Source organism: Protopterus annectens, chromosome 3.part1 (assembly GCF_019279795.1).
Source record: "Protopterus annectens isolate FY-2018-M chromosome 3.part1, PAN1.0, whole genome shotgun sequence".
Lineage (NCBI taxonomy): Eukaryota > Metazoa > Chordata > Ceratodontiformes > Protopteridae > Protopterus > Protopterus annectens.
In genome coordinates, this window is record NC_056732.1 from 503,247,391 (window position 1) to 503,262,709 (window position 15,319).

Consider the following 15,319-nt stretch of genomic DNA (forward strand, 5'->3'; position numbering starts at 1 on the left):
CTTTAAACAGCAGAAAAATTCCTTCTGATATTTTATGCAACTCCACTTCACTGTACGGTGAAAGGGTATGCTAGCAGAGGCGTAGCATGCAGCATTCACTCAGACAAATTTACTAAAGACAAATTTAAATATTGTTCTTACAAACTTAGATAGTTGACAGAATAACAGGTTTTGCATTAGCCTGAATTGTCTGAAGCGTATGAAGTCTAAAACTCAAATGACTGTCCTTATTGTGTAACTTCCATCCTTAAGAAATTGCCACTGATTTGCCAGAAAACCACCACTTATGAAAATGGGCCCACACATAAGACAACATCTGTACATACTGCGAAGTCTGTACAGTTGAGAGGTAATCACTCTCACCCTCCCCCAACAGCTATCCTAACCACCGCGCCTGTGCAGAGGCAGTTTTTTTTTTACCAGTACCTCAAAGCCTGCGACATTAGCAGTAAACCAGTCGCTACCACAGTAAAATTAGGAGTCAGCATCCAGAAGTCTGCACCACATTCCGCCGCACCACATCACACAATCACAAACATCCGTGGAAGACACGGTGCAAGTCTCCCAGAAATTCCAGCCACCGAAAGTTGGGCAACGCTACTCTAGCTAAGTAAACGGTTAGCAATAATATAAAATCATGACAGAAGCAAATCACTACCCTTTTCCCCACTTGACAATCAAAAGATGGGTCCTCAACCCCCTTGTACATCAAGCGCTTACTTTTACCACCACTGCATTAAGCGCTATACCGCTACTATTCTCTTTGTTTTTCTAATAAAGTCCAAAATGTCACAAGAAAACACCGAGGGATCCTGACCTAACCAATTATCACCCAGCCACCTTCTAAAGGACTAAACTACCAGTTTTAACTACTGCTTGTATAAAATAGGAGGTGGCTATCATACCTGGCTCTGTGATAGCACGCAGTTTGTGAAGGACAGGAGCCCACTAAAATGCTGGTCAACTAAAGGAAAGGCAGATCTACTACCGGCTGTGTTGTTGTGACTGCCGTTTTCAGAGGGACAAGCGAAACAATACATTGATTCCTACTCCAACTCAATGATGGTTGTCACATATTGCTCCTATAAATCTAAAGGAGCTAACAAACATACACTTTTATTTTTCTTTCTGCCCTAGGTACCTACACTGGCCTTCTGCGAGGTGGAAACCTCCACTACAGAAATGATTTCCATAGGCACAAAGGCCGAAGCTCAAAGCTTCACTACAGTAGCGACCTGCAGCCCTCAAAGCCAGAGTGCGTGAAAAAGCACATTTGGGCATGTTATCTAGGAATATTCCACCAATCTGAACAGGGGAAGCCCTAATTCATACAAATCAGTGTCCTACAGGAATAAATCAACCGTCGACACCAGCAATGACAAGGGCAACCATGAGAGCAATACAAAAGTGGAGAACAGCTCGAATTTCACAAGTAATTCACAGAAGCAGCAGTTAAAGTCATGGCACCAGTGTTAATTCTCATGGAGATACAAAGTTAGACTAATTTGTAGAAGGGTCTGTGAAGCATAATAAAATCTCACAACACTCTAAAAAACCATGAAGATGAAACAGACACTTCTCAGCAGGAGAACATGACCAACCACAAAGCCAAACAACGTGACTCTCCCCTCCACAAATATATGATGCTGAGGAAAAAATCCAAGTGTGTTTCAAGTATGCCCTCCCCTCAAAAAAAAAAAAAAAAAAAAAACACACACACACGTCACCTCCAACCACCATATCTATGACCACACCCCAGGCACTCACTTCCTCATAGCCACCACCAAACCAAGGCCTGCCTGACCAAAGAACATACCTGCCGTCAGGACATGAACCTGCAGTATAGCAAATTCACACCAAAATGTGATTACTTACCCAGCTACACTCATCTAAATCCCTTAAGCACATCCCACCCTTATCTCATTTCCTTCCAATCATTCCTCCCACCTTTTAACCCTTTCACCTACCCAACCCATTGAACTTCCATTAATATCAACCATACACCCCCTTGAAGATGTCCCAGGACAACTTGGCTTTTGCCAAGCCTCATTTGTAGTTAATGTCACACTCTGATGCCATGTGTAAAAAATAGAAAAAGGGGTATGTGGATGGATATTATAGTTATGCAAATCTGTAGTCATCTTATCCCATAAGACAGATGGATGTAGTGGAATGATTTTCATTACAGATTTGCAAGCAATTGTCAAACATCTGCCAAGACTGCAGCACTGGAAAGGATTATCTAGCTAGTATTTCAAATGGCTCAGCATGATAACAACATGAGTGCGGTGTTCACTGACACAAGCTGAGTTGAACTTGGCATGAGTAACAGAGACTGTTCATAATTATCATCAATGGAGGCTGTTACAACCAGAACATTTGTATAATCAGGAATTCAGTATAAAGTGAATATATTGATTCAATATAAAGTGAATATATTGTTCTTTATGTGATAACCACACTGTCTGTGTACCTACAATATATAAGTTCTGTGTATACATGTCGGTGTGTGTATGTGTTTATGTTTTATTACACTGGCATCTTTAATGACAGTGAAAATATATTTTTTATCTTTCTTCGTCAGTGACTCTTTTTTATCATCTGACTATTGGATAATATTGTTGTTAGTGTAATGGAAGTTACAGGTTAATATGGGGGAGATGGAGTTCCATGTGTAAGGATCCTCAGGCCTGTACAAGGGACACAAGAACCCAGAGAATATATGATAAAGTGGGAAAAAGTGGCACAGATCAAGAAAGGGGCCTAAGGTTAGAGGTCATGACTTACAAAAAACAAAAGTATGGCATGACTGAGGAGAACCTGAAGGGTTCTGGTGCATACCTCTCAACCTCTTAGAGCAAGAAATCTAGACCAAGCCATAAATAATGGGGGACAAAGGCCCAAGAATAGGGACAATTTTTAAATATTGCTCCTGCAAATTTAGAAAGTTGATAGAAGAACAGATTTTGTATTAACATGAATTTTATGAAAGGTATGAAGTCTGAAACTCAAATTCTGTCATTATTTTCTGACTTCAGTCTTTAATTATTTGCCAATAATTTGCTAGAAAACAACAATTTTATGAAAAATGGACCATGACATGAGGCAAAAATCTGGACATTCTGCAACAATCTGTACAGTTGAGAGGTATGTACCTGGTGGCTCAAGAAGCAGTGCAGCAAGCAGTAGAAATAATTTGTTTTGTGATTATACAAATTGTTGGTGAGACATTCCTTGCAATGCTGGATTCTATTCTGAAGGCTTGAACTATGTAAGGACAAGAGCCCAGTGGATGGATTTTTAAGAAAGGGAAACCAAGGCAGTTCATAGACTGGCCAAAATAGGAGGAGACACTGTGGTATTTCAGCATGTTTAATATGCAAAAGGGAATGGAAAATGGAGGAATATATTGGAAATCTAAATTAAATCAGGATACAATTAGACATAGCAGCTTTTAGAATGGGAGACAGGTATATGAAAGAGAAGATAAATTTAGTGAGACCGATGCAGAAAGCAGCAGATAAGTAGATGGACAGACTTGAAAGCTACTGGTGCTCTTCATGTACCTACAACCTCATCCAGACACCCCTCCTATAACATAAGGCCCCTTAAAGTGAAACTTGTAGATCTAATTTGTATTGTTGTTACAGCATTGCCACATATACTTAAACAGATCATGTGACCTGCATGTGATCAGTGTTCTGCAGTTGAAGTTCAGGGATTTTTGAAATGGTAGGCATTTCCTATCTGTTTTAATATCATTAAAACTAAGGATAGATGTTTGCAAATTGCTTTTGCTCATCTGTAACTACAATTGCTTCAAAGTTAATATGTTGTATTCATTATATCTTACTAGGTCACTGCTGGTGTGTGACTGAATATGGATCTTACATTCAAAATTCTCTGGTGACTCGTTCACAGCAGTTACCAAAATGTAAGTGTAAGAGTTTATATTTTCATTTTTTAATAACTCATTCCAGGTTTTCTAGTATATTGTTGTTTCTTATTTATCTTTCTAAATAAATGATTGAGATAAAAGGCAAATAATATTTTTAGCAGAAAATCTCTCATTCACCCTAATGAGTTAAGATGGTATCTGGCATATCTGTCTTACAACGTGGTCCAACTAATTTGCAGCAATCCACTTTTTCCCTATAGCTTTCTCTAACATCAGCAAGACTGAGATCATATGTGATATAGATTCCCTCTTGTCTGTAAGTCAGTATTTTTGCAGGTAGCTTGTTACGAACCTACTTTTTCAGTAATGTGAGAATTCCTGGTGCTGAGTGATACTGGACAAATTACCTCCACTGAATGTCTTTTACTCAGTAAATGTTTGTCACATGCTGTAGTGTTCCTTTTCCTCTTTTTCTTTTATACTGAGATCTCTTATTCTTTCCTGACATGATTTTCCTGAAGTTTGTACAGCAGCCTTAATACCCTCATCTAGACAGCCCCACACAAAGTGTTCTCATTTACTGAATGCATACCTCTTAACATTTTTGCTCAACGAATCTGAACAAAGTAAAAAATAAGTAAGCTCTGTGGCACGTGCAATAACTGCATAACAGTGTAATAGCAATACATATCAAGGCAGGGGTTTGAAACCCAGTACTGGTAAGTGTGTGACACAAACAATGCTTAGGTGTTACTCTAGTACCCCTTCCTATGAATTGGGGGAAGAGGCCTCAAAATCAGGGACACTTTTTAAATATTACTCTAATTCACTTAAAAATGAATATAACATCAGGCTTTATATTAACATGCATTTTTATGAAAAACAGGAAGTGTGAATCTATCATTTCTATCATTATTACCTTCTCTAATCCTCAGTGATTTCTCAAAAAAAAAAAAAATGGAGGACAGGGCAAAAAATGTGAGGCAAAATCAGGAACACTTGAGAGGTATGACTAAATGCATACTTGTTCAGACAGAAAAAGGCTTGTTAAAATGAGACATCTTAGTTTTGTAAGCTCACGGACTGAATGGGTAATGGACAAGTTCCTTTATTCAACAGGTATAGTTATGTTAGTGGAGTGACACTTGGGAGGCAGTTTTGTTACTCTTTTGGTATTTTGCTAAAGGTGTCAATGATGGTCATGCTATCATATAAAAACATACAGTTTCTCATCCAAAACAAATCATCAAACCTACCAAGCCTGTCTACTGTCTTGACAATATTGCATACCACACTTAGTTTCAAGCCATTTTTTGTGATATTTTTGAACCCTTATAGCTTTTGTTAACATCAGTTTATAACAAGAATAACACATCAAAAGTATTTACTCAGAAAGTTGAAAAGGGCAGTAAGTAACAAACTACAACTGTCAGATATACAAATCTGACTCACAGGACATTGCAAACAATATGTTTTCTAAAATATCTGATTAATCTTTTTAAATGGCTATTTATTTTCTAACTCTCCTGTACAGTATTTGGGATGTTGCTTCCCTCTGGAATGACTACTTATAAAACCATTGTCTGGTCATCCTTTTGTTGCTGGAATTATTATTGACTGACAAACCTTCCATCCTCTTTCTTAAAACGGATGTTCAGCTTTGTATTGCAATCATGGCAACCACTTGATTAATGGTTACATTTTGAAAGATTGTGGTAGAAGATGTTGAAAATATGGTGTCAGTCAGAAAAAAAAAAAAAAACAGTAACAATTTTCTTTTCTAGTGCTTTCCTGAATTGACATCACTGAACCCACAATGCCAGCAGAACTATTGCTTGAAAAGAAATAGCCATGCGTAGGTTAATGCCAAAAGATGTAAACCTTCATATATACATACAAAGATTTACCAACAAGATACAGCACACTGATGCAGTGGATAGAGTGGTCTCACCACAGCAAGAGGTTCTCCAATTTTATTCTCAGCTGGGCTGTCTTCTCTGCAGAGTCTGGATGCCGTCCTTATGCATACATGGGTTTCCTCTGGGTGCTCTGTTTCCCTCCCACAGTCTAAAACCATGCAGTAGATGGACTGGACACTCTAAATTGGCCACAGATATATGTGTGTGCATGTGAGTGTGTGGTGTGGAAGAACAACTGTGACAGGGCTAGCCACTCAGCTGTGTAAATCTTGGCTCTAGATGATTGTTATTGTTGAAGTGACACCCCAAACCCCATATGCAAAAATGGGAAAAATGGGTGTGGATGGATGGTTGGATAGATGTTCCAACAAGATCTAGTATGTACGTAAGATATTGCAGTGAGAACACCGCTTGACTGCACTCATTTCATTTCCTGCTGTGGTCATCTACGCACAGTCCGAAGTAGTCTATCACTGCTGTAAGAGATATTCACCACTGCTATACTGTATATCCCCTTTGTCAAGGATACAACTACTGTGCTAGACTAAAATTAAAAATCCATACTTTACTCTAGGTTTCCCAGCTACTTGTTTGATATCTGTTCATTTTTATATCAAAATAATCAGAGTGCCATAATTACAGGACAGCCGGAATTATTCTGGACAAAAAAAGTTCAGTTGCTAAACTAGGGATGTGCTCACACAGCACAGAAAATTCTAAGAGGCAGCTAAAGCTTAAACACCCCACAAGCATGGACAATAATAACACATTTTTTCTTACTGCTGTTGTAAACAGTATGTAATAGTGAGCAGCTGAACACAAACAGGAATGGAAAGTCTGCAGAAAGACTCTAATAATATACTATACGTGTTGTATATCATGGTCACCAGAAGGTGCTGTGAGTGATATCTTTGGTTAACATTCAGTTGCAGCTAGCCGTTTCCCTTGCGGCAACAGGGGTTTCAGTATTTTTAGTGACACAGTTTTCATACAAAACTATTGTTCCATGGTAATTCAAGCTAACCTATGCCTCTAATATGTGAAGACTTCACACATTTTCTTCTAATTGATTAAGTAATTAGACCACCTCAGATGTTGCATAATAAAAAAATAATAAACCCAACCTGTTAGTATTTTTAGAGTGGTATGGACCTTTCATTTCAATTTCTCCTTCTTTCTGAGTCTGTTATGTGTATCCCATGCTAGAGTGAACCACTCCACTGTTTCCAAATCTGCCCTCTAATGAAAGAGTGTTTAAAGGATGTAAAGCTCATTATATAAAGGACCATTTTCCCATATTTCTCCAAATGTTATATTCTCCCTGATTTGTGATAAGGCTTTAGGAGCCTTTTGAACTATTTTGACAAAAAAATGTTTGCCTTCTTTCTTTCTATAATGTATCTACATATGCAATACTTGCAATCTCTAAAGTTAGAGATAATGGCAAACCAGTCTCCTCCTTATTTTTAGACTTGTCTAAAGCCTTCGACACAGTTTGTTACAGGAAACTTCTACTTCAAATGTCCTCATTAGGTCTCTCTTAGTCTACACTTTTATGATTCAAAAGCTACCTAGCCAGTAGGCATCAGTCACTAAATTGGCACTCCACAGTCTCTCCATAACTCCCAGTTACCATCAGTGTACCACAAGGCTCTTTCCTTGGTCCTCTCCTATTTAATATTCTCACCAAAACCCTCCAGACATCCACCCAACAGGCCTCCCTGATATAGTATGCAGATGACTACACTCATTTGCACATCTGACAACAGAGAACACCTCCAAAATATTACTTAGGGAGTTTTAACAGCAACTGAAATATGACTTTGTAACTTACAACTCATGCTCATCCCTAAACAACACAAACTTCTATTTTTCACCGAATCCCTATCCCATGAAAAAACAAAATTTAAGGTCTCTCTCTTAATAATACAACCATTGAAGACACTTCTCACATAAATCTATATGGCTGATATTGGATGATAATCTTACATTTGACCTGCATATACAAAATTGTATAAGAAAAACTCATCAAAAACTAGAGATGCTTTACAGAGCCAAAAACGTTGTCACCAACACAACTAAAGCTATACTACTCCTGACAGTCCTTTATGGTGCTCCCATCCTTTCTAACCTTTGGGCATCACAAAAATCGAAACTTGAACAATTCTGTAACAAAGCTGTTACATTTGCAGCAAATAAGCCTTTCAGAGCCACCACTGCATAGCACTAAAAGCCTAAATTGGTTAGAACTATCTCATCAACTAAACTATACAAAGCTGCTTACCACACATACAGCTATCCAGCATCCATCTGCTTATCCAGCTCTAAATACCGTTCTGTACAACTACATTCCCAATCGGTCATTATGATCGAGTTACCAAACACTGCTGTCTGTGTACAAGCCTATCATACCAGCTGGGCATTGTTTGTACTGGTACCATGTTGCTAAGGCCTGGGACTCATTATCTCTGTCCGTCAGGTCAATACCCTCCCTCCCATCCTTCAAAACATTCTGAAAGACTTCATAGTCAAAAGCTGTCCCTCTTCTTACTCAACACCAGGATAAACTGTATCCCTAACTATGAATAAATACCTGTTCATACCTAGCTTCTCCTTACTCTCCCTTCTTCACTCACTTCCTTACTTCTATCAATTTCTCTCTCCTTGCTTTCTGTCTAAATATACGGTAACCATGCTTTTCTCTCACATCAGTTTGCAATTCCTGTTTGTATTAGACTAACTTACCTTTAATTTTTCTATAAACTGGCTAAAATTTCTCTAACTATTAAATCATTATAATATAACGTGTGCCTATTCTTAACCAACGTTTTCATATTATGTCTAATTTGATATAATTATTTAAATTGTAGTTGTTTTTGTATTATTTTTAAAGGCTGTAAAATTATTGTTCTTAAAATTTTTTGAAATACTTCGGACCTTTTCTCCCTGGGCTTCTGCTGATAATGGGCTCCTACAAAGTCGGACTTCCCCAGTAACTAAATGTCAATAAATAAATAAAGCCTCCTTGCAATGTCCATTTGTAGAACACTGCAAGTCTTTAACTTTGTTAGCAAGTTGTATGATGCAGGGGCTGTATTATATCTGGCATCAGAAGGAATAATAACAAGGGACAGAACAGAGCATTGTGAGGACAGATGGTAGGTACTACTGGGTATGTCCATTATCAGACAAATAACACTAGAAGAAGAAAATTTTGAGAAACATTGCTTGCCCATTACCACGATCTTATGGGATTGAAAATTAGACTTTAGACAGCAAAATAAGCTATGTGGCCTCAGGAACAGGACATCATTATTTATCTAGGATCAGGTGAGTTTGGGGTAAACGATTATGGCCATGACTGTAATACTGAAAAAGTGACACAGCTATTTACTCATAAGGTGTTACAGAATGGACTCAGAAATGTAACTTGAGCAATAACATTTATAGTCATATTGGATGCCAAAATGTAGGCAAGAGTTCTAAACAGTTTTTGAATTATGATGGTGCAAAAGCTCCTGTCTTTATTTTGATAGAGGTTCCACCTGGGAGAAGACAGGTCTATGCTGGCACAATGATGTATTTCTGTTCAGGATAATAATCTACAACGTAGATATTTTTTTAGGGTCTTACTGACAAGTATGTAAAATGACAAAGTGGGGACACTGATGAGAAGGAGGTGAACAGCCAGGCCAAACTTTAATTACAGATCATATTCTTTCTTATTCAACAGATACGAGGACATTCATTTTTTTAAATACTTAAGTTAATTTTGAAACCTGCACCTTTTTGCCCAGCAAAGCAAAAAAGATATATATATATATATATATATATATATATATATATATATATATATATATAAATGTTTCTGCTGCCAACTCTTTCTTCATTTTATAACAATCCCAGATTCCTGTATGCTTCAAATTCAGTTTCTGATTTGAAAAAGAACTTTCTTCTTTCCTAAAGTGTGTTGGTTTTGAGTACATCGTAAATTAAATGTTAATTAATTATTTCTGCTTTCCTTGCATCACCTGAATGAGTCAAGCAAGGAAGTTTTTAGTAACTGCTGAATCAGTTTCTTTATTTTGATTCAGAAACAAACGGAAAAGTCTCCATACAAAAATATGAGGATATCTCTGGTATCCAGGCTAATTTTCCTCTAATCTTTTTTCATACCATCGTGCTTCTTTCTTGGAAAAAAAGTCATAACCATAGTGGCATCTACACAATCACCAAAATGAAATAAGTAAAGACAAATTAATACAGAGCTGACTTTCTGAGTCTTTGAAAATTCATTGGTCTGCATTTATTAATTGGTTTGACTTCCAGTTTTCAACATTAGTTCTGATCAAATGCCAATGTCTGATGTAACAGGATCATTAGTGACATTTTCTAAATTATTTCCTTTTAGGGGGTTACTGGGAATGGTATCTTTTTTTACGTATTTATTGAGATTTTTTTTACCATGGAAGTCCAACTGGGTCAGAATACCTATTTTCAGTAGAGGCACAGGGAGAAAAGCTCTAGAAAAAAACCCAGCAATTACACAATCAACAAAAATCAAGCAATGAAGCAATTAACAGCAACAAAAATCAGAGTATGATACATATGTACAATTATACATCATCATCTTCTTTCGGCTGTTCCTGTTAGGGGACACCACAGTGGATCACCTGTTTCCATTTCTTCCTGTCCTCTGCATCTTGCTCTGTCACACCAACCACCTGCATGTCCTCTCTCACCACATCCATAAACCTTATCTTAAGCCTTCCTCTTTTCCTGTTACCTGGTAGCTTCATCCTTAGCATCTTTTTCCCAATATACTCAGCATCCCTCCTCAGCACATGTCCAAACCAACATAATTTTTCCTCTCTGGCTTTGTCTCCAAACCTTCCAACCTGGGCTGACCCTCTAATATACTTATTCCTAATCCTGTCCACCCTCATCACACCCAGTGCAAATCTTAACATCTTTAACTCTGCCACATCCAGCTCAAACACCTGCCTTTTTGTCAGTGCCACTGTTTCCAACCCATTTAACATAGCTGGTCTCACTACCCTCTTGTAAACCTTCCCTTTCACTCTTACAGGTGCTCGTCTGTCACAAATCACTCCTGACACTCTTCTCCACCCACTCCATCCTGCCTGTACTCTCTACTTCACCTCTCTTCCACACTCACCATTACTCTGAACTATTGACCCCAAGTATTTAAACCCATCCACCTTCATCACCTCTACTCCTTGCATCCTCACCATTCTTCTATCCTCCCTCTCATTCACACACATATATTCTGTCTTAGTCTTGCTGACCTTCATTCCTCTTCTCTCTAGAGCATATCTCTATCTCTCCAGGGTCTCCTCCACCTGTTCCCTACTCTCACTACAGATCACACTGTCATCTGCAAACATCATAGTCCATGGGGACTCCTGTCTGATCTCATCTGTCAACCTGTCCATCACCATTGCAAATAAGAAAGGGCTCAGAGCTGATCCTTGATGTAACCCAACCTCACCGCTGTCACACTACCCTCGTACATATCTTGTACCACTCTTACATACTTCTCTGACACTCCTGGCTTCCTCATATAATACCACAACTCCTCTCTAGGCACCCTGTCATATGCTTTCTCTAAGTCTACAAAAACACAATGCAACTCCTTCTGACATTCTCTGTACTTCTCCATCAACACTCTCAGAGCAAACATCACATCTGTAGTGCTCTTTCCCAGCATGAAACCATATTGCTGTTCACTAATCATCACGTCCCTTCTTAACCTAGCTTCCACTACTCTTTCCCATAACTTCATGCTGTGACTGATCAGTTTAATCCCTCTGTAGTTACTACAGCTCTGCACATCACCCTTATTCTTAAAAATCGGTACCAAAACACTTTTTCTCCATTCCTCAGGCATCCTCTCACTTTCTAAGATTTCATTAAACAATCTGGTTAAAAACTCCACTGCCATTTGCCCTAAACACCTCCATGCTTCCACAGGTATGTCATCTGGGACAACAGCCTTTCCATTCTTCATTCTCTTCATAGCTATCCTTACTTCCTCCTTTCTAATCCATTGTACGTCATGATTCACTATCCCTACATCATCCAACCTTCTCTCCCTCTCATTCTCTTCATTCATCAACCCCTCAGAGTACTCTTTCCATCTCCTCAACACACTCTCCTTGCTTGTGAGTATGTTTCCCTCATTATCCTTTATCACCTTTACCTGCTGCACATCTTTCCTAGCTCGTTCCCTCTGTCTAGCCAATTGGTACAGGTCCTTTTCTCCCTCCTTAGTGTCCAACCTTTCATACAACTCTTCATATGCCTTATCCTTAGCCTTTTCCACCTCTCTCTTTGCCATGCACCTCATCTCGTTATACTCTTGTCTACTTTCTTCATCTCTCTGACAATCCCACTTCTTCTTTGCCAACATACTCTTCTGTACTTCCTCATTCCACCACCATGTCTCCTTGTCGTCCTTCCTCTGTCCCGATGTGATACCAAGCACCTTTCTAGCCATCTCCCTTACTAGCTCTGCTGTAGTTACCCAGCTATTTGGTAACTCTTCACTGCCACCCAGTGCCTGTCTTAACTCATCCCTGAACTCCACCTCACAATTACCCTTTTTCAATTTCCACCATTTGATCCTTGGTGCTGCCCTCACACTCCTCCTCCTCTTCTTGATCACCAACGTCATCCTACAAACCACCATCCTATGCTGCCTAACTGCACTTTCCCCGGTCACCACTTTACAGTCTCCAATCTCCTTCAAACTGGCCCTCCTACATAAGATATAATCCACCTGTGTGCATCTTCCTCCACTCTTGTATGTCACCCTATGCTCCTCCCTCTTGTTAAAATACGTATTCACCACAGCCATGTCCATCCTTTTCGCAAAATCCACTACCATCTAACCTTCTGCATTCCTTTGTTTAAGGAATGATACATATGTACAATAATGTCACAAAAAATGCTGAGAGGGATTATAGCAGTTCCATTTCTAAATAGTGTGCATAATAAATATTTACAGTGAACTTCACTGAAAGGCAAACTTACATGATATAAGAAGTGAGAGACTGTTGTGAGAAAATGACTAGAAAAATAGAATTATATACGTAGTATTATTTAAAGGAAATATAAGGCTATTGTGCTAACAGTAGGTTGTACTTACATATTCAGTATGAAGTGCATTAATGAGTAGGAAGGACAGGTGATAGGATAGAAATTTAAGGGGGAATAATAAAGGATGTAGAGAAAATTATGTTCAGCCAAGTGTGGAGTGGGAACAGAGCCATGATTTTGATATGTGTTTTTTAGAAGCAAACTTGAGTTATATCCTAGATAATTCAAACTTGAGTTACACCAGTCATGCCTACTAATTCATTTTCAGTCTCCCACTGAGTTCCCAAAGCATATAGCTCCAGACTGATTTTTCCATTACATAGCTAAAGACTAGCTAAAAGTTATTTGTATTTTGAGTCATGAGTCTCCCATGGAAGCAAGCCATAAGAATAATGGTGTTCATATATTCACCAATACGAGATAAATAAATTATTCTGCTAGGCTTTTTAAATTCTACCTCAGTCTGCATTGCAAAGGTGTCATTCAGCATGCATGGGTAGGGATGTATATGCAGGAAATTTGAGGCTAATAAGTAAAGTTTTATAATACTGTTTCTGGGACACATTAGCCTCTTGTTGGCCAGGCTACCCTGCAGTAGACCTTCTCTACATCTTTCTTCTAAACTGGATTTTGATGATCTTTGCAGTTATGATAAACAGTTATAAGTGTAATTTCCCTTTCTCCCCATTCTGAAAGGTCACACTGTTTTGGAATAAGAATAAATCATTAAGGGACATGCGGTGCAATCACCTACAAAGGGCCATGGAGACCTGCCCTTTATGTGGTTTTATTTTTGGTTTGCTTTCAGGTATGTTTTATGTTATGGTATCCATTTTGGTGCATTCAGTCTTTGATTATTTTCATTCTGTGCGGTAGATTTCAGTGGTTCAGTGGGTTGCATTTTTGATAAGTAATACAGAATCTCAACCACACCTTTAAACTGTGTGTTCTGATACTATGGAACACATTTCTTCCTCTGTGAGCAAGACTATCTTCCTTGAAATATTTGAATGGACGTTATAGATTACCTTGTCAAGCAATCATTTGATCTGTTAGCACCACTGTTTTTCCATATTCTGATTTTTACATATTACTTTTATTTTATTCTCAGTGCTACCATACTCTTTCAGCACTTGGTATGTTCAGCATGAAATGAACTTCCTATTCTCCATAAACTTCCCTATTTCAGGCATTTTACACTTTTACATTTCATGTCCAGCTGCTGAAAATGCTTTTTGAGGACAGAGACTGGTACCATCATATATCAGTGATCTGCTGGACCTGCCCCACTGGTATTAATATGTTCTATTTAGTCACACACACAACTACAGCAAAATCCCTCCACTAAGGCACTGTTAAATCATAGAGATGAAACAATAATGCTTGGCCTCATTTGAGAGTAGAATCCAAGACCTCTGTCATACCATGTGGGTGTTATTGCAACTGGGCCTACACAGTTATAGGGTTTCCATGCTGAAAATATAAAGCTCTAAAGGGAAAACTCAACATTTATTTGTCCAGTGGCAGTGACACCAGCACTGTTTACTGGAAGTCTCAGGTTTATGTCACAAATGAAAATGAAACTTAATGCCATCTTTTTACATCTTGTGATTCTGTTCATTATCTGGTATTTTCTGGTATTTATTTCTGCTAAGATTGCACTCAATACTTCCAATGTACTGTAGTTATCTCCTTCTTCTGTAATACATGCCCATTTAGTTTTGATAATCTTAGTCGAGTTCTATCCTTAGCCAAAAGGCCTTTTCTCACTGCTTAGTAGCATAGCTGTCACTGTGCATTTAGTATAATATAACTTTTCACATAACTGACTGGGTTAGATGTTTGGTGGTGGGAGCTGTCCATCACCTATATTATTAATCTCTCTTTTGCAACATGCTATTTCTGGGTTCCCTACAAAGTGCCACTTTGATGAGCATTGTACGATGCTTAACAATGTTCTGGGAATCTGGGAATTCAACGTGTACAGTAGTTTCTTTTGTAAAATGGCTTGTAGAATGGAATGTATATTTGGTTGGTCTATAGCCAATGTTCCTGATTTTGCAGATCATCCCTATTTCTGCCTAATATTTTCTGTGTGTGTCTTATAAAATTCAGTGAGGAGTACAGTCAGAAATTAATGCCATCCATACCAGCCTACTAAAAGGTAAAATTCTCAGAGTAGTTAGATAATGTTCTGTGGTCAGTTCACATTTCATGCTTAAAACAGGTAATGAACAAGTCTGCAGAACATTCAAATAATATATATGAAATTATGTCTTTTAATTGAAATAAAATGTTTGTGACTTCCGATTCTTAATGTAAAACCTGTTATTCTCTTAACTTTCTTGTGAATAAGAACAATCCTTAAACACTGTCTCTG

The 15,319-nt window shown here is 38.2% G+C and overlaps 1 protein-coding gene across 1 annotated transcript in view; it reads left to right on the forward strand.

The window, feature by feature from the left end:
- Positions 1-15,319, forward strand: part of TG (thyroglobulin) — a 2,464,750-nt gene that overhangs the window by 333,474 nt on the left and 2,115,957 nt on the right. Inside the window, exon 13 of the mRNA XM_044066937.1 lies at positions 3,857-3,934. Coding sequence (XP_043922872.1) covers positions 3,857-3,934 — 78 coding nt within the window. The remainder of the gene's footprint in view (positions 1-3,856; positions 3,935-15,319) is intronic.